Below are 21,448 nucleotides of genomic sequence, written 5' to 3'. Positions count from 1 at the left end.
AGAAGAATATGAATCACAGGCTCATGGTTTGAAAAACAGCATTTGAAGCTGGCACACGGCCATGTTGTGTGTTTGTATGAGATTAGGCTGTGGTGAAGAATGTTCTGAGCCACTCTAATACTTTTCTGTTTTACTGTGAATACAGGTTAGAGAGAGCGAGAGAGAAAAAAGCATACAATGTCCTCAACGGCTCCGGAGGTCAGTTGACAATTAACTTCTTAAGACAAGATCTATAATTGGAAAATGAGTCTCTTCCACCTTGTGAGGGTAAAAGGGACTGCAATTGTGGACAGGAAAGACAGAAAACAAGTCAAGATATACATGAGCAATAAATGTCAAGTGATTCTGGAATTAAAGGTGGCACACGGGGAGAATTTGCACACAGAAGGTTGTTTTTCCAACTGAGAATGCTGATTAGGTCATTTTCACAACAAATATACATTATACAAAAGTGCTGACAAAAAGACATAAACTTATATCATTTTGTTCAGTCTCCCATGAAGTCAAGTGAAGACATGCACAATCGCATCATTTATTTTCGATATGCTGCATGTTACACACACATTCATATACAAGCCACAGCAGACAAGTAAGTAAGCTTCTGTGGGCTTCCAATATGGGCCCTCTGGGGGTTTGTCCATAGGGGCCACAGTTCTCTCAATGCTTGTGAATGATTGGTGTTAGGGGTGTATCATTACAGCAGCTCAGACTTGATTTGATGTACAAATTGATTGTTATCCAATTCTGTGTGGTTTCAAATTGTTACATAGGGGCATATTTCAGGTATATATATATTTTGGTAGTGTTACGGGCCCCAAGCTCCGGGGCTGCCGTAGCAGTAATTGTGCAATCTGAAAATATAATAAAAAAGCAAAAGCAACGAAGAACCAAAGCTTTCCTTTCCTGTCCAGATTGCTTTTAACAAAAACAGGAAGTCTCCAAAGGTTCCGCTTTGCTTTTACAATTTACCAAAAACCAGGAAAATACTTAATGATGATACATACTATGTCTAAATTTTTTTTTTTATTACTTTACCAAAATAACATATATATTTATTTACTGTAAAATACCAAATGACCAAATAATAAAATAACTAATAAGAAAGTGGTGATATTTAAGGTGCACCACATTAGCAGTGTCATGTTTTGTGGCACAGCTTATTGTTACATTACAAGTGCAGGTCATTGCCAATCACTTTCTGCACTGAAACAGGGCTGCAGAAACATTCTTTACACCTGCACCTTGCACACTGTTTTTCATTCATAGGGGCGTTTATTGTGGGTCGGTTTACAGCACGTTGGCTTACGGGTAAATGTGAACTCCTGGCTAAACCAACTCTAACTAAGGTCCAACTCTGCCACTAAACAACACTAAACTAGAGCCAACCCTGTGAATCAACAAACACTGATCTAGCTCTGACTGAATCTAGCGACTAAACCAATACTAAGGTAAGAAAAAATTACAAAAAGTGACATTCTTACCGAGCAGAGAACATTGCAGCTTATGGCTCAATTTGACTTGTCCGCTGGTAAAATACACTGTTTGGTCATGGCTGGTGCAGTAAAAATGAAATGTTTGCGTCAGCTACTCTGGGTTTGTTGGCACTAATATGTTGTTTATGACTTGGAAGTTTACATTAAAAATCATCAGTAAGTAATACAGGAAACACGATTGGACAGTTCGTCATTCCAGATCAGATCCACAGCTTCTTATGGCTCAAACTATATTAAACTCAAAAGCTGAAAATCTCATATGCCACAACTTACCGAGTGTAACATATATTATCTTTAATACAGGAGCCGTATGGAGAGATCCAGTAATAAATGTGTATGCACAGCTTCACTGGCAGTAATCCAAGTAGCTAAGCACATTGGAGCTTTTACTGGGGTCACAATGTTAAAAATTCTGTGTATGATTGACAGTTTAGTAAATACTGAGTGGTATGGAATGTTACATGAGCATAAGTACAAATGCTTTGACAAATAAGTCAGCACTGCTATAATAACATAGTGTTTTTTGCACACATAAATAGGGGCTTTATTGCATTCAACCCACAGGAATAAAGCAAATCCTGCAACAAGGTTAATGTGCACCATTGTAGTAGAACAGAGAGCTAAAGTTGTACACTTTGAATGTCACCCTCTTTCATAAGTGGGAATGTTTTTTAGAGTTATGTGGGGCACCATCCTGTATTAGGCATTTAACAATCCTATAATCAAATATCTAAATTCAATTCATTTATTAAAACATAAATTTGCTCGTTAATCTGAAGGTTTGTGAGAACGTAACCAAGAAATTGACCCCGTTTCTTGGAATTGAATGAATACTTTACCAAAGTGTTTTTAGAGACGCTATACATGATTGTTCTAGATCTATCTAGTTGTGTGTTGGGTAATCTAAGGTGATTTTATAAACCAGATTGTGAAATACATGGGTTTTTCATACGACCAGAAGCAGGAGCTGAGATCCTGAGGAGACGGGCCTCTGTGTGTCCGTACCGCCTCCAGGGGTCACTCAGGGGTCACTCAGGGGTAACGCCGTTAGGTGGGGCATGGGCAGTGTCCGGCTGAAGAAGCACTGGATCAGGTTCAGTGATCTGTGTTCTCTTTGGCTCTGAGGCATTCCTCAGATAAAAAGAACCATTGCACTGATTCACGGCTGGTCTGAATAGACTGTCCTGGATCCAAGTTTTGTAGTAGACTTGAAAAGTTGCAAAAAGGTCCTTTGCTTGAGGTTGCATGATGCAGTTTTAATCATGTCTAAAAAAGGGGCACAGAATTTTTATTTATGGGAGAGAAAAGTTAGTTTCCGCGGGCGTGGCTCTCTGGAATGGTCTTTGTTCCGTACGTTAGCTTAGCATCGCTAGGTCAGAGATGAGCCATTCTCTTGAGAAACTCTCTCCTTGAAGATCTCAGATGAAACTGAGTTTTCCCTCTCTCTCTGACAGACCCCTGCAGGGATTGGGTTTTGGCGCCATTGTTTAACCAATCAGCACGCCTGCTGAGAATCCAGAATAATGCAGGCATTGTTTAGCATTAACATTAGGCCACCTAGTTACAAAGGTAAAATGAGTAATTACAGTTTACAACAGTTAAATGAACATGTAGACAATTGCACTGTTTTTCTACAGGAAGCACATCATGGTGTTTCCTTCCACATTTGGTGCTATCAATGTAATTCAAGATTTGTTTGGTCAGGACAATGGTTCATGAACATTGTCCTGACATGCTGTGAACATGTCAGATTGTAGCCATGGTCTAATTTCCGTTGATTATCCCGCATTCACTTTCACAACACTGAGACATACACCAGTACACATAGATACTAGAGGCAAGGTGGGTGAGTAGTACTAAGTGGTAACCAGGCCCATCCCTGCTAAGCAGCCAAGGTGAGGTGTGATCGGGCATTGACATCACTTGTTGCAAACTGAGACATTCTTTATTTTTGGTTCTTTACTTTTGGTTTACGAAACAATGTTAATTTGTATGTCCATATTGGTCACATGTCCATCGTAAATGTCTTTAATGTCATGTAGTCATGTCAATAATGACACCACCTCCGTTCAGCCAAGTGTGCACACTACAGAAAGGTTACGTCATACACCTTTAAATTACCAGTGCAATTTGGGAAACCATGTTCTTTCTCTGATGCTGCTATTCAGTATGCAGGTGAGGATGGGGCAAAAATGCCATTGGATTATGTTGATAAAAGAGCTTTAACCATATCTGGCATGCCTCAAAAGCAGTGAAATGTGTTCAAAAGCAAATCAAACACCAGCTCTTGAGACAAGATCTGTGATAATCTATTATCACGCAAGATATGAGCCCGAATGTGTTATGGTGGAGATTGACCTGAACCATCCGCAGAAAGATGCTAATTTAAGCCCATTTGTGGTGGGAGAGGCAGGCTGTGTGCTCCACTGGCTTTAGATGAAGTTGTTTGTCTTCCTAAATGAGTACTCCTCACACCTAATCACTCCATTTCTCTCCTTCTCCACTCCAGCCTCTCCTCCTTATCGCTGCTGCATCACACGCCTGTCTTGATTGGTCATAGCTTAGGTTCAATGCAGCTTATCTGGTGGCCTCCGGCTCACACCACTTTGTACACGAGGAGTTGCCATGGTGGATGCATTTGGACATTCACTACAATGTTCACTTTTTAGATTGAAAATGCAATTTGTGTTAGAATATGAGTAGAGTTCAATTGCAAAAACAGATAACTCCCTTTTAGATGCGTCTTTTTTTGTTTTCACTCATCTTTTGTTGTCATTGTTATACAAAGGTTAAACTGAAAGCCTTTCATGACTTTAATTATTTTAAATTGCTTAAGGTTAAAAGGACACTTTATTGTCCCTTGCATTCACTTTTAACTACTGCTGGAGCAACATTTTAAGACCGCAGTGCCAACACCCGGGGACCCATCTCCAGCTCTTAAAGTGCATCAGACAGATTCTCATGTTTTTCTAACTATGACTTAATTTGGTGAGTTAGTCCCTGTGGTAAATAGATATCATAGTTACATCAGTTAAGTTGCAGTTTGTGATTTCCTTGTTATGCCACAAGACGTATTTCAATAAAACAATTCAGGTACACTTTACTGTGTCACAACTGTCACAATTTTAAGACAGTTCAAACAATAATGGTATTACTAAAGATGTTAAGGTATTATTTGACAAATATAACAAGTGTAAAAATGCTTTGAAAACCATTGAGCTGATTTTCACCGGCCTCTGGAGAGCTACAGATCACAATAGTGTTGCACCCTCGAATGATACGACGATACCGTTTTGCAATTTTTAATAAGTCCACGGTTCAGAATACACACATTTGAGACACGCAGGGTTATAACACCCAGAACACACCTGGGCCACACTCAACACCATGAAAAGGCGTGGCTGACCTACTTTTAACTCCACACGCCGTCCAGGTACAGCCCCTTTCATGGACGTGCACCCTAATTCAAGTGCTCCATGATCAATGTACAATTTAACACACAAAAATAATAATAATTTAGCAGTGTATTGTACCATCACAATTAAATATTAGCATCATAAATTAGATGAGTAACAATAGCAAACAGAGGATTTTATGTATTTTTTTTTCCATTTGTGCCAAAATGTACTGCAGCGACCACTGTTCCTGAGGAGACGCCAACAGCATTGAAGGTCAAATGCAGAGGACAACTTTCTCTACGGAGACAATAAATTGGATTAGAAGACTCGAACACATCTCTCGCATCTCTTCTTACTCTTTAATTCCAGTGTTCTTTAGTCTCTAATGGTTACAATTTGTGTGTAAGTGATTATTTGTGCTTGAAGAATGTGAGAATAATAAAACAAAAACTGCATTAACTGGAGCATGTTGGACGACTTAAATCAAGAGGACTGATGCCAAAGCTTTCCCCAGAGCACAACTGCTTCAGGTAATTTCCTCGGAACGGTACATTTGTCACCTGCCATTGTACTTGAGATGGCAAGTGTACAACGGCTGCACTTCACTTGCAGCACTGGAGGTTTTCTCATTCCGAACCCAATTTATATTCTCCCAAACATTTAGCCCGGGTAGTGGGCGTATATTTACCAGTGCTAATAAGGAAACATCGCCAGTTTAATGGTCCATACCTCAGCCAATTTGTGTTCAGCTCATGAGTCACTTTTTATGCCCATCTTGTGCTAATCACTCATTCTCTGCTCTTTTGCTTTCGTCATTTCCTCTGAATGGATATTGCATCATCCCCGACGATCATCATCAGCGTTTCCCTGGGGTTTACTGAAGCTTGTCTGCTGGCCTCCCATTCACACCACTCCGTCTACAAATTCTGCCCCGTTAACTCTTTTTACGGCGTACGAGCGATTTGTTCGACTGCAAATTGCTTGTGTTGCTATAGTAAAAAAGGATGCGCTCTAAAAGAATGATGGAGTGATATATAATGTGCAATGGATGAATGAAATCAGTTTGCAAGAATGTTACATACAGTCAAGGAAACATTTTGTGATCCATTATAACAGTGAAATGAATCTTGAGCGACCGATGGCTTGAGCTGACATGAATGATTCCAATAATATATGATTTAAAGGTGACTATATACTCCATTACTGGCTATAAAGTGCAGTGCTTTGAGTATTTTAATAGTAAAGAAATAATAGCATTTTTACACAATCCTGTTTTGACATTAACCTATAATGTGCAATGCCCTCTTCACACTAAAGAGTTTAAATAAAGATACATTTCTTTCCTTTAATAACAAAATAGAGCAGATCAATATATATATTTCTAATTTTAGAAAGTACATTTTTGTCATACATGTATTTCTGTCAGTGTAAGAACTTGCCTCAAATGTATTTATGTTTATTGTGTGAGTCAAAGAAGTTGCATTATATGAAATCAAGGTTATTCTGTTCTCTCCTTTGTAATGTGTGCTTTTATTTAAAAACACATCCTTTTCCCACATTGTACTGTTCCCTCAGAGGTGACCGACCTGGGATCAGCGGCCTATTGTCACATTTAATGCCTGCACTGAATAGGCTATTGTGAAGTGAGAATAATCTCTTTTATACACAGCTATGTTAAAAACAAGCATAAATAGTAAACGATTATGGCCTTCTCATGCATTTTGTTCCACACTTAATAATTTGCTTTGACTTGATTTTCTTTTTTCTTTTAAACTACGCATTTAACTATCAACAATACAGTTTAATTAAATATTTGGAAAGTAGAACATTAACTTTACTGTAGTGAGGTTGATTTAGATGAAGTGCTTGTGGTGTGAATTAGACTAATTAACAAGAGAGATTACATTTTATTGTCGACGGTATAGTCCCTCTTTAATAATAAAAGCGCTGGACAAAATGTAAGTCCAGGCAGATGGCTCCCGTTGTGCTTTAGAAAACACAAAATATTCTTAGAGGGATTGGATAAATAACTGTTGAAGTACATACTGTAAAGGGCACAGCCATTACCGCCCACAGCAGTGTTTCAGGAGTGGCCGGTCTCCGTTACCAGACGTCTGTGCATTGAATTCATTAGTTTTGTACACAAACTGCACCAACCGAGGCTATAACTGACATGCGGACAATGGAAAAATAAACTTATGAACTAAACGGGATCCCCCGGAGGAGTTGGAGGAAGTGTCTGGGGAGGAGGAAGTCTGGGAGTGCCTGCATAGACTGCTGCTCCTGCGACCCCGCCCCGGATAAAGCGGTAGAATGGATGGACTAAACTTGGAAATGGACACATTTTATATACATTGGACAAAAACTGACTCATATTATGGACCTTGTGTGCTTTAACCTTTCTATCTTTCTTTCTTTCCTTTTTTTATTTCATTTTTAAATTCTTTGATGTCTTACTTTTCTTAAATTAGCATTTTCAATTTGACCCAATCCGTCTTTTGTCTAGCCCCGGCTTGTCTGTTTTCTCTTTTTTTTACTTTTACTTTGTATCTTTGTTTGTGCATTTGTATTTTGAATTTTTCTTGAAAAAAAGAAGGAGAAAAAAAAGATTTAATTTGTTTTGTTGAACTTTTCATTCACTATGGTCTGTGTGTCTACTGTATTCTAAATATTGCTTGATTGCGGCTGCCTCAAATGTGTGCTCAAGGCAAGTTTATTTGTAGAGCACAATTTGTACAAGGCAATTCAAAGTGTTTCACACAACTAGAAATGCATTAAAAGCATTAAAAAAGCATTAAAAGAGCATTAAAAGATATAAAAGAGAACACTGCAAATAGAATCCTTTCAGTCATATGCACGGCTGATCAAAACAGTTTTTAGCTTGGATCTGAACATTGTCAGAGTAGAAGCCTGTCTCACGTCTTCAGGAACACTGTGGTCCTCAGAGTCTAAGATGGTTCCTATGACACTGTTAGAGATGTACTTTGGTGCCAGCATGAATTCCTTTACGGCGGGATTGAACTCTCATCATAAGTTTTAACTCAAATGCTGGAGAAACCACACTTTGATGTTGTACTTGGGGTTTATAAGATTTCTCTTCTTCCTCTTTCTTCTCTCCATGCCAATAATGATATATAATTAGCTGGAACATATTTATCACATTTATTGTTGTAATTTTTTCCTGAAAATGGTGCTAACTAATTAAATGGCATCAACAATAATAATTAAATAAATAAATAAAACTTTGCCTGCAATATCTACAAAACCTGATGATCTTTCTCAAAGGAGATGATGTCGTTGGGTGCACTATGTAACTATGTAACTATTCTGAGCGTCTGCCACTTGCCCGGAATGTTCCACAATATGGCATTAAACTTATCCGTGGGGACAAGCAGGGGATTGCTTGTTAGAAGTCAGATCTGTGGAAAGGTAAGCCCGAACATAGTACAAATATGTGACTGACCATGGCCAATCCAGTTACATGTCTACCCGGAGACATTTTGAGTTATTCACAGATTCTGAAAGTGTGAATTCAAAGCTTTCCAATGATGTCTCACTCGTGTAGATCTGATCATATTTGAGTAAGTTGTGGTCATTTGAATGTATACAACTCTCAAACCCATTCACTGAGAAAACGGCTTCCAAAGTTTCTCACCTGAGTGAGCCCAGAGTCACAGGGGGCGGGGCTCATTTGCATCTCATTGAGATAAGCCCTCCCCCCTGTCACACTGACACCACCTCCCCCTACAGCTGTCACTGAAGACTCAAGAGGAGTGTTGTTATTGATGTGAACTGGACTTGAATCAGAATTAGAAGTTACTATATTAAAATGGAAATACTTGGATTACAAAAGGCCCTGAATAGAATCAAAGAATCAGAATGAGAATGGGGTTCATTGCATTTGTCGATAAACATAATTCACAGGTGATGATTCAACACAAACAACAAAAGATAAGATAAGATAAGATAGCCTTTAATGTTACAACGCAGTAGATACAGGGGGAAAGGACAGTAACTTATAGGAAGTTTAAAAAACACTCTTAATAGAAGAACTCTTATAAACAGATGCCAGGGCCAGGTATACGAACTGCAACGGGTCCATGGCTTTGAATATATGAGATATGAGATAATAGATATGATATGTACACTTGGTTTCCCAAGTTTAGTTTTCAGCAATAAAAAAGCATCAGTAACTGAATAAATGCAAATGCAATGTAAAACTTTTAACTCATACAGCAGTACTATTTGATGAAACTGTGAGAAGCCAAATAGTTTAAAGCCTTAAAGCAATCGCGAACCCTTGACTTTGACGAGTAAGTGATGGAAAGCTCTGAACGACGACCAAACACACAACTAAGCAACTAAACCCAGAGGTCTTTCAGTGAAAACTTGGATAAGCAGTGCTGAACTCAGACCTTGAATTGTGGTAGTGTTGGTGCTGCTTTTCCTGTTGTTCTGCTATCCGTCTTTCTGCCTGCCTATGAGACAAAGGACCAGACTGATGGACTCCTGAGGCCGCTAATCCACCACTACAGGCTACAACTCTTTTTTTCCCACCACAGCTCTCCATCGACCATTTCTCTCTCAACACCTCGCTTTGGGCTTATATTCACTCGTCTTTTTAAAGCAGTGCATTTTCAGAGTTTTTTTCTTCATTTGCCATAGTAAAAGAATCAAAGTTTGAGACATATTCCGCGTGCGTTTGGGGGCGACGAGGAGAAAATATGTTTCATTTACGAAGCAGGACAAATTGGACGAGGAAAAGAACAGCCAGTATCGTTTGGCGGTAGCGGCAAACTCTTGCATTTCACCAGTTTTTGGCGAACACTCTGCAATGTTGTCCACCACTGAAGATACGCCAACTACCAGAGCTTTCCAAGAGCTACTAGTAGAGCCATTAAAAGCTTGGCCCGACTTGCGGTGGAGGAACAGCAGAGGAAGGAGATGCCCTTGGCGAAATATACAGTGCATTGTTATTACAGTGATTATTTTTCCTCCCGGTCGAACGGCTGAAGAAAATGAAATAAAGCTAACAGCCGGTGGCGCTGTGAGGAATGGCACATAGGAAAATGTCACAATAAATCATCGCCAAGCTAAACAGTCACAGAGACTAATTCACAGGTGGGCTCTTGCAGGGTAATAAGGGAACAAAACAACGTGATGAATGCGTCCCAGGATAAACAGGACCCGAGCCATTTGAGAGATGATACCTTTCCAGTGTCAGCCATGCAGGGACTTGAATTAAAACGCCTGCCGTATAACTCTTCGCGGGCAATAGAAAAGGACAATTTCTTCGAGCACAAACGCCTCGGCACACAGCCACACTTTTCCATTTTTCTCCTGCTAGTAACAGATTTGGAAGTGTTGCCCATCTCACTCGGAACATTTCCTGTGAGGCGTGCTTACCAGTGCCATAAGTACAGATCTTTTGGGGAGCAGGATTGTTATAAAGAGGAGATGCTCCATCACTGCGCTGCCGTATTTGCTGAAAGGCACATGGTATTGCATTAGTTTTAAAAGTGAGTACCGTGGGAGCATAAAGTATAACTGAATAAAAACAACATACATGGAACAGAGCGGAAAAGCACAAATAGGATTGAGACGGTTTCTTGAGTAATCATGACAGGTCGACGATAACGTTTGTATTTCATTATCATTATCTGGACAAAACAGACTCAAACACACCCGAAAAGACGTTTTATATCAAAGACCGTGGCATTATTAAATCTTTTTTCTTTTTTTAAGCTACTTCAGATTTGAATCAAAATTGACAGTTTATCTGTAAATATTCTCTGCATAGAAGTCACCATATTTCAATATTTATTTGGTTAAAAATGTGTTCCTAATGTGCCATAGAAACAAACATTTCACACAAGAAATGAATTACTTTGACTAGTTGATTACCAGCATGGTCGTTAGTGACAGCCCTATTTTCAATCTAATTATTTTTTTTAAAAGTCAATTTTGGAGAGTGATGTTCCGTTGGATTACAATTATATTTGCTTGTAGAGAACATGCTGCTCGCAATTTGGAGTTGAAGATATTGAAAAGTAAAACAAATTAGGTTGTGCCCATTTATACCTAATCCAAAAGTAACAACAAATGTCAAAAAAAATAAAAATGCTGTGTTCATAACTTTTGATTAAACCATCAAACATGACAAAATTAATTTTAACTGTGCGCTTTACAAAACGGCTCCACATTTGAAGTTGATAAAATTCCCCCATAACACGCTTCTGAAGCACAAGTGATACAACTTTTAAAAAATAAATAATTCATTGCTCAAAAGCGACATCACAAAGACATTTCCCGTCCCCTAGCTTCATTTTCTGCAGCGCTAATATTCAGCGGGAGCAACAGAAGCGTGAATTGTCTCAATCTCTTTTCGGTTTCCTCCGGTCTTCTTCCCGCACGTTGCCTCGGTGAGTCCCCAACCTTGTTAGAAATGCCTTCAGATAACCCGTTCTATTCCGTCCCATCAGTCAGTGCTGTCCTCTGGGTTTCAGCACAACACTATCACATGACACGCGGGCTAATCTGATTGGCTGGTGGTGACTGTAAATGAAACCGGCCGCGGACGATTACAATAGGCGCGCGTGATTAGGACGGATGACTTGAGGGAGAGGCGCGGGGCTGTGGGGGACAGGTGCGGCGCCGCAAGTCGGGCAAATTACTTTTTGAATGGAGTTTGGGTTATCAGTTGTGGCCCATTTACACCGATTGATTGGACATGCAGAGTACTGATGCAAGTTGAAGTCGAATTACACCTCCAGAGTTCTTTTTTTGGTACTAATTAAACGTTGAAACTGTGTAGCTTCTGAGATTTCTGTGTGTAGTGCCGAATGATTTTTACAGATAAGCCCCTAGATCATAATGGAAATAGCGTTCAAATATGCCCGACTTTCATTAGACAGGTTTGTTGAATTTGTAATATTTGTCATATCGTGTCCAATACTTTATTTATTGGAAATTTCCCATTGAGACTTCAACATTAGTGAACCAAAAAGAGATTGCTTAGATCCTTGATGTTTCTACTATTGATTGAGGATGTTGCTGCCACTTAGAATCTCTTAAAATAATACAAACAAACACTAGATATTTTGGTTGTTAAAGGGAAATGTTTTAAATAATACAAACAAAAACAAACAAACAAGACACAGAAAGCAACATGACAAAAATAAAGAAGGTAGTCCATAGAAAGTCAGTCTATGTATCAGCCTATTTTTTTCCCCAGTGTCCGGAAAATGTGATTTTTCATAATAATAATAATTCAGTGCAATTTTTTTTTATCCATCTATCGTTTCTATTGTTCATTATTTAAAGTCTAATGGACTGTTGGTGTTGACGACGTGCCATCCAATTTCAAACACCTCACCTACATGTATTTTATGGTTTAAGGTATGAACTAACTCAATTCAATTCATTTTTGCAATGCCCCAAATCACAGAAAACGCAAAAGAAAAATGCCCGATAGCCAGTTTAGGTATGAGGGCGAACAAAGATTTGATAATAATGTATCTTTGTATGGGCATGTATGGAATGAATATGAATGTGCTGAATATACTGTACATTATTTGAGTGGAAAGTGAGATTTATGCAATAAAGTGGATGATTCCGTGATGTAGACTGCATACTTTATTTGCGCATGTATGAAATGGAATCCGTTATTGGCCCTTTTGTGACCCCGCCCTATGGGACAACGGATGAGAATTAGCCTTCCACTACAACCCAGTGTGTTTTACATTCATAGTGTGTCATGTCTGTTCATTAACACGCACACGTCCCGAAATAAATAGGAGTTTCTCAGTGTTATTATTATCATTATATCATGTTGGTGACAAGGCTCACACTGGTTGCATTTTAATAGTGAGTTCTTAAAAATACACAGCTATGACAGGCTCCACTGGAACGGTTTGTAATACTTTAACTCTAACCTGGGACTAAATGAAGCTCTGTGCGATAGATAGAAGAAGAAAAAAAGAAGTCCTTCCCTGTAGCGCTCAACTTGCTCCCAGTACAGGGAGATCAGACACGAGAGTGATCATTACTGATGGCTAAGACAAAAACTCAGCAGGTGCTTCATTTCACAAGGCAGTCCTCCGTGACCATATCAATTTTAGATGAGCAGAGAGCACAGCTGGGTGGGTAGATATGTAAAAACAATGTTGTGTTGTTAAGATAAGGATAGTTTCAAAGTGGAGAAGACAGAGGTGGATACAGAGGAATAAAAATCACTAAAATGTTGTTGTTACTTTGTCAAAATGTAACTTGTTTCCCCCCCATTTATTCTTTTTTAAACATACAGCAACAAAAACGTGCATAAAACAAACTAAACCTATGTAAAGAAAGAGAAAAATCATACATATACACATAAAACATTCATATATACATATTCCCCTCATACTCGTACATACATACATACATAAATAAACAAATACTAATAATGATGATACAATAATATATTTATTTTAATAGGCAGGGCTGGGCAGGACCTTAGGGAACTCAGAATGAGTAAAGAATAAGCAGATAGTGAGGTAGAATGCAATGAAAGGAGGGGTTAACGCATCTTATGGCAGGAAACATGAGTCCCATTTTGTCTATTGTTTGTTGAATTTGTCCATTTTCAAGCCGAGTCCGGCAGTTATTTTTTGCATGGTGCGTCAGTTATTATGTCAGTCCAGTTTTTCTGTGTCATCCATTTTTTAGTGATTGCCTTCTTACCGGCGACCATTTCTAACGTTCCAATAGGCAAAAAAAACCCAAATCTGTTCCATACGTTACACAACACAATCATACAATTTGTACAATTTAACATTTAAAATAGAATAAAACGTATTTATACCAAAAGTAAGCACTAGTTAAAATGTATAATAATAAACTCATGTTAACATTGAAGCATGCTTTTATCTCACACTTTAGACGTGTTAGATGTCATTTGAAAGGTGCTTGTATGGGTTGCTGTGATTTATCCCACAAAGTAAGGTGTTAATTATCTACTTCACAGTATTTAAGAAAACTGTGGAGGTGCGTAATTAAGCTACAGCCAGCACCCGTTTCCCTCATGCATCCACTCTGCGCCCTGCACCAGACAACAGATGGCGCTCACAGCTTGTCATGTGAAACTAAGATTTTAAGACTTTGACAGCTTCACTGAGTTGATCAAATGGCACGTTTGGAACTTGAACTCACAACCTAAAACTGCATAAACTGTATTGCAGCGTTTCGCTCTTGGGAAGGTTCAAACTTTCAGCAAAGATACAACTGAAGTCATGGGGAGAAAACTCAAGAGATGATCAGCTTTGGAGAGGAGCGAGCCATAGATCAAGTCTTTGTCACCCTGTTGGAAGTAGAGAGAGGCCAAAGACTTGCATATTGGGTAATCTTTTGGTTGATACGCACCCAGAGGGAACCCCACAGACACAGGCAGGACATGCAAATAGTGTCGGTGCTTTATTACTGTCCATCTTATTTTTTCGGAACATGAAAGAATCAAACATCTGAATCTAGATGAGAAAGAGATGTATTTGCGTCTAATGAATCAGTTTAAAGACAAAATAATAGCCAACATCATGCAGTGCTTCTGTGGCCAAGCCGAACAAAGGCCTTCACTAATCACCACAACAACATACATCATACAACATACAACATTTACAAGGAAGTCTTTTTCCCGAGAGAATAGGAAATGAGGCTAAGAAGATACACAAAAGAAGAAAAGATTGACACGTTACGGAGGTGGGCTGGCACAGTCAGATAGTCTCAGCGTGTATTCAGGGTTAATGAGGTGGCGCAAAGTAAAGAAGAGGAAATCACTTTCCCCTGTGCTACATTATGTAGCATGTTGCATTACTCACTATTCCAGGTCAACTCTTCTTCATTTTGTACCTTCACCTGGCCCTAACATGTCCCCTGTGGCTATAGAGCCACACAATGTTGGCAGTGATTGGCTGAGAGTACAAAGTGGCTAGTTAACTAAATGTCAAAATGTTCACGCACAAATTGCTCTGACTGAAAAACATATAATTTGATTGTACATTGAAAAGCCCTTTTTGTCCATTTCAAATCACCTGCAGTTCAACCCAGGATACAACGATAAAGCACATTTTTTTTCTCATATTGTATAAAATGCTGGATAATTTCCTGTCATTTTCATCATTCCCCACCTACCTCACCTTTTGAGATCTGTCTTTTCTTCCTGCCGTCTCCTTGACATTGCCTTCTCTGTGTAGTATTTACTATTACTCACTGGCTTGCTCTTTAGCTCTCTGTCTCTAGGCTCTATTATAATAGATGGTTTGCGAAGGTACAGCCGGCACATCTCCACAAAATAGGCCCCGGGCTGCCAACAACTCGCTCCCAAAGCCTGCGTTAATAAAACTGTGATGCATCAATAACTGGATTGGCTTCAGTGAAGTTCATTACGCATTTAAAAAGCAACTAAAGACACAACATACAACGCATCCATCTTCCACATCGTAAACGCGATATTGGGTTTCGCATTGGGCCCATGGATTTGGCACTGTTGTTTAATGTATCTCGGTAACATCAGGCACTACCATGAGGCTATAGACGACTGCATTTAGACTGACAACAGGCCTGTGTGCGCATTACACTGGTGACACACACACACACACCTACACACACACACCTACACACACACACCTACACACACACACCTACACACACACACTACAGGTGAAGCCTTTGTGTCAGAGCCAGTCCCAAACAGGAACATTACCCAGGCCATTAAAGCAATAAGCAGCACACTGGGTCACAGCACTTACTGCGGCAATGAGGCATCTCCGTGTTACACATCGGGGAAAGAGATGGACATGAACAAACAAGACAAGGTTTGTTAGACACCGTTATTGCACTTGTTGTGAACTTGCACTGTAGTTTTGACTCTGATAATATACTTCAATTATAGACTATAAATATGTAGCCCTGCTTGTGTCAGTCAGAGTGGCAAGTACATTAGCAGCAAACATATATTCATGTTTGTGGTTACTCAGGGTGTGTACAGGGACATTTATATAGAACTAATGCAAGTTTGGATGATAAACCAAAAGGCCCAGAGAGCAGCAAAGCCTTCCGTATGCATACACGCACACATGCTCATTACCATTACCCTTGTTTAAAGATTATTACAGCAAATGTACGCCATTACGTTGCATTTACCAGTGCATGTTAGTTATTCAAAGTCATCCGCAAATGCAAACACTGAAGCGGAGATGTCGACACTGTCATTTCATCAAAGTCTCCTGAGTATTTCATGACAGCACATCCTAAAAATAATTTGGGGTTGAGACCTTGTTTTAGACTCCCATTGACAGTTCCCGCTTGTCAATATTTCCGGATAAGATGAACCTATTACACAAAGCTGTCAATGGAAGATGGGCCGATACACAAGCATCCTCCCAGTGCCAGTGGACTTTAATGGTACCGCCACAGCAGCTATTGTTGGGGCGACCTATTAAGATTCTGCAGTTTTCACCTTTGATTAAAACCTGAGGGGAGCTCCAGTAGCTGCGATGAACGCACGGACTTATCTGCTTGTTCACAGCGACAGCAAACGTGTCTAAAATACTTAACTCGAACGTAATTAATAACGCTCTGTGGTGATAATATGTGGGAGCTCAGTGTGTTCAAGTCAGAAAAGGGTAAAAGTAGAAAAGTGTGGGTGAGAACGAGTAGTGCGCTTTTATAATGACGCGGTGCAAACATGTACTATGTAAAGCGCTTAATTACAGCATAAGTAGTAATATGTTGAAAACCAGCTAGAATAGAGAGTGAATTACAATGTTGTAGCTATAGTTCTTCTACACAACACACAAGAAGGAACATACAACATTTATTCGACCACGAGTAACGCCAAAGGAAGGTGATCAGAGTTCTAAAACAGAAGCCTATATGTCATCAATAGTCAAAATTCTAAATTCATTTGTAAAATCAGAACTATTTTGTAATTTATAAGGATGTTGGCCCTCATTTCCAGTGACGGTTGCATAGTAACCATTGTGGAATCACCTCTGCTCGTGTCATATCTGCTGCTCTTGTCCAACCAGGAAGTAACATTATAAACTTCACCAAAACTAGAAATAAATAACTGTTTTGTGAAATGTGTAACTTGAACGTAATTAATAACGCTCTGTGGTGATATATGTGGGAGCTCAGTGTGTTCGAGTCAGAAAAGGGTAAAAATAGAAAAGTGTGAGTGAGTAGCGGTGCAAACATGTACTCTATAAAGCGCTAAAATTACAGCATAAGTAGTAATATGTTGAAAACCAGCTAAAATAGAGAGTGAATCACAATTTTGTAGCTATAGTTCTTCTACACAACACACAAGAAGGAACATACAACATTTATTCGCCCACGAGTAACGCCAAATAATGTTGGAATGGGGCGGGGGGCGGAGGATGAGGGAACAGCTGGTGTCCCGGTGGGAAAGCACAGCGCAGGAGAGAATTAGTGCATGTGCAGAAAAACAGCAGCCACTGACGACGAGCTTATATAAACAGGCCATCAAGCCCTCTGCTCAAGTTGGAAATATATCTCCTCAAACACAATCGTAGCTCTCCACAGGCCTGCCGGGTGCGGCTGCCAGGGCACAACTGGCTCAGGGCGTTTTTTTCACTCGCGACTCTCAAACAAAGCTATTGGATTGGAAGAAGGACGGGGGCAATGTGCACAAATACAGATGCAGGGTAACAGCGGGTAATAGGTAAATAAACAGATGACACATGAAGATATGGGCAAATTATAATCACATGATAGTCAGGGCGTAACGCTCAGAGGAGACAAACGACATGACGTCAAATAAGCAGATGATACTGCGAGAGCAATGCCTGGAGTCATGTGTTTTGTTTTTCTCCTTGACAATGACTTTGTGCCATCCGGTAATATTCCATTTATTATTTATTCACTGATGTTTTAGGTTCAAAAATGTTGAACCTAAAACATCAGTGAATAAATAGTAAATGGAATATTACCGGATGGCACAAATATACCAGTATCTGCAATTGCCCACCACATTTTGTATTGAACATCACACAGTCTGTTGCTTTAGTTATATTGTATTAATAATTGTTTCTGCGTATTCTTGTGTGGGAGAGGTTCAAACATTGCTCCTCCGACTTTTCATTAGTCTCCACTTCGTTTTATTTCAGGAAGAGCTGAGTATAGTATGTGGATTCTTGTAATCGCTCCACTGCAGACACAGATGAAGACTCGTGGGTCAGTTGATGAGCTGTTGGTAGTCCAGGGGCCAACTCATATAATCATCAGTGAGTAGTTACGATATAAAACCTGTAAATTTGTCCTGTCATTGGGAAAAGTAGCGAGCCAGTCAGGAACAGAGCTCAAATCGGTTTTCTGCTCACATCCCAGCATGCATGCTCCCACACAACACAAAGGAAGAGGCGTCTGAGAAGACCTTTAAGCCCTCTAGGGGGGTCATAAACAGTTAAAGTGCAAATAACAGGTTCTCATGGTTTTATAATTATGACTTAATTTGGTGGGATAGAACTTCTGGTAAATATTTATCAAACTTCTTACGATGGTCAAGATGCAGTTTGTGAAGAAAAATGGAAACATTTAAGTTTACAATTATAGGAAGGTGAGCAGAGTTCTAAAACAGAAGCCTATATGTCATCAATAGACAAAATTGAAATTTAAAAAATCCAGGGAGGTGTTATCAGGTATTATTATTTGTAAAATCAAAACTATTTTGTAATTTATAAGGATGTTGGCCCTCATTTACAGTAACAGTTGCAAAGTAACTATTGTGGAATCACCTCTGCTCGTGTCATATCTGCTGCTCCTGTCCAACCAGGAAGTAACATTATAAACTTCACCAAAACTAGAAATAAATAACTGTTTTGTGAAAAATGTAGTCAAAGCTGTCATTCCAGCAACACCATCATGTGCACCAAAACCATGAAACATAATTATGTGTTTATCTTTCCTATAGTGCGTTTTCTTTTGGTGGTTGCCAGTGAAGTGACTACTATACGTAGTTATGACAATAGCAGTTATTTGACAGTATTACAGATATTTGTCAAAATTTGATTTGATCAGGCTTTTGATGTACTGAGCCTTTGATCTAAGTATTCTTGTAACTTTAACCTCCTGTAGGATGATACATTCTCTATTTTCTGAAACCTGTGTCAGTAATCAACATGTGTCTTCAAAGCCAATCTCCGCTTCTCTTCACACACTCTCGCTGCCCTCTGAGGCTCTATCTTCTCTTTAATCTGCTCTCGTGTATCTGCTCCTTTCTCCTCTTCCTTTGACCCCTCCACCTCCACTAGCCTCTGCCACAGGGCCCATCATTACTGCTCTTTCAACAACTCATCTTTCTGGGGCTAGGCTGAATTCCTGGCCCCAAAAGTGCTATTCTGCTGGCTTCTAATAGAAAATCGCAGAGGCTCTAATGGATGTGTCAGAATCTCCCTTAGCACAGGAGAGTAGATAGATTGATATGGAGAGCCATGGAGACAGGGGCACAAAGACGGGCCAGCAGCAGGCAGAGGACAGGGGACATTTCAACATGAGCGCTGGGGCCCAAGGAGGGTCCAATGCACCAGACTAATGACACCAACAGCTTGTCAGCATACTGTATGGTCAGGTCGAGCCGATGGGGGTAAAAGAACAGCCAAATGCGACGCAATCTGATCACGCTATCAACACAAACATGAGCATCCATTTGTTATAACATGCATTTTACATTTTACACAGGAGGACACATCTATGTATTAGAACAGAATGAAGAATAATCCACACAAAAAATAAGAGGCCTGGAGAAATAACCTTTCCTCTAGTCAACAGACGGACCATTTGCAGCACACGACTTGCACTGTATTTGCCCGTCTTGGGCTGGCCACTTGGACAGTGTCATATATCAGACTCACCATTATCTGTGGCCATGAAGAGCGCTGTGTATTTGTTGTCATGGACATAATGAGACTCTCGGTCCAGTGAAGCCGTGGTGTTGACAATCCCTCTGACTGGGTTCACATTGAGCCAGCCTGCCGGGTCTCGCAAAACTGCATACCTGTAACAAAGTCAACAAGAGAACTATTTTAACAAGCAGGAAATTGTCTTTTTCCCCCCCAGATCTCGTAGTAATGTCGAATTCCAAACAAAGAAAAAACTAAAGTCTTCTATAAGAAACACCCGGTTGAAATAAGTATTGCAATGCTTTCAAACCATGGTTCTGTCATGTGTCTTTAAAGTACACATTTATTTTAAGTTGGAAAAAGGTGATCAGAATTGCTTTTGAACACTAAACAAAGAAAAGTTATATTAACAGAACTGGTTCAGACTTCTTTTTTTTTTTTTACTCATACAACCATAGTTACAATTCAATGTCAGGGTGTCCTTAGTCAGAAAATAGCACTCTGAGGAATGGCAGATGCTGAAGAGATAAGTCTCTATCTAAAATACAGGGCCATACATTTTACTGTGATACATTTTATGGAGTTACAATAAACCCTAAACCATGCCTTCTGGAGAGAAAATCGTTTCTGTCAATAAGCATTTAAAGCTGCAATCTTCTATCTGCTCAAATCTGATGACTGCTGTGTAAGAGGAGTTTGACTTTACAGATATAGATGTTTTGAATGTTCAGCTTCTATGAAATAAATTGTATTTGCTTTTACATAGTTGAGCATCTGCGGGGCAAGTAGGCAATGTACCATATTTGAAATCAATATTTTGACAAATGTTTTAAATGACTTTTTTGTGTGCAGTAAACAATGTACTGTAAAAAGTAACTTTCGAGAACCTTTACCTTTTTCAAACAGTAACAAACAGCTTAATTCAAACTGCAACAGCCATCATGCTAAAAACGTACAATTGGGCCGCAGTTATTTTATTCCTTGGTTTACGGATCTGCCGAACTTAGATTTTTGATTTCTACAATATAAATAAAATAAATTATTATCATTTTTATTTATATAAAGAACCGCCGACAACGCAAAAATAGCATTAAATGAAATATAAAAAGCAGTATTAAGTCAATTGTACGGCAAAATCTTGCGGGAGTCATTTATATTGGAAAGCATTGTTGTGACCGAGCGGGTCCGTGAGAACATGTGAAGACGCGCGCGCCTGTTTCCGTGTCTGCTGCGCGCCTTTATATCGCAAATATACATTTTAAACCCATTTACCACATTTTCCCCAGCGCGTTTTGCCGTGACCAAGACTGCACACTTAGAAGCGTCAGTTCTACCAATGTAAAACACGCTAAATCTACTGTTACACGCTCCTGCCCCCCCCCCCCCCCCCCCCCCCCCTGAAATTGAAATTATATTTATTTATTTCGCCCGCCTGTTCAATATATTTCATTTAAAAATCCGTAAACCAAGTAATAAAATAACTGCGGCCTTACCAGTAAAATAGTTTTTACAATGTTTGGGAGTAAACAGCCTTGAATGATATAAAAAATGCATGTGGACATAAGGATTGGCTCTGCTCAGGTTTAGATTACATGTCAAACACTGATTTCAAACACAGTATACACAAAATTCCCTCCTTCTATTCAGCAGACTAAATTCTTTC

General features: G+C 39.4%; 1 protein-coding gene across 2 annotated transcripts in view; it reads right to left on the bottom strand.

The window, feature by feature from the left end:
* cdh13 (cadherin 13, H-cadherin (heart)) overlaps positions 1 to 21,448 on the bottom strand; it is a 352,261-nt gene that overhangs the window by 18,875 nt on the left and 311,938 nt on the right. For both annotated transcript variants that reach the window (XM_072434742.1, XM_072434741.1), the window contains one exon: positions 19,798 to 19,940. In XM_072434742.1, the coding sequence (XP_072290843.1) occupies positions 19,798 to 19,940 (143 nt within the window). The remainder of the gene's footprint in view (positions 1 to 19,797; positions 19,941 to 21,448) is intronic.

This window comes from Eucyclogobius newberryi, unplaced genomic scaffold (genome assembly GCF_026437365.1).
Source record: "Eucyclogobius newberryi isolate DKJ021-1_F unplaced genomic scaffold, fEucNew1.0.hap1 SCAF_7, whole genome shotgun sequence".
NCBI classification, from domain to species: Eukaryota; Metazoa; Chordata; class Actinopteri; order Gobiiformes; family Gobiidae; genus Eucyclogobius; species Eucyclogobius newberryi.
This window is presented reverse-complemented; position numbering and strand designations above follow the sequence as displayed.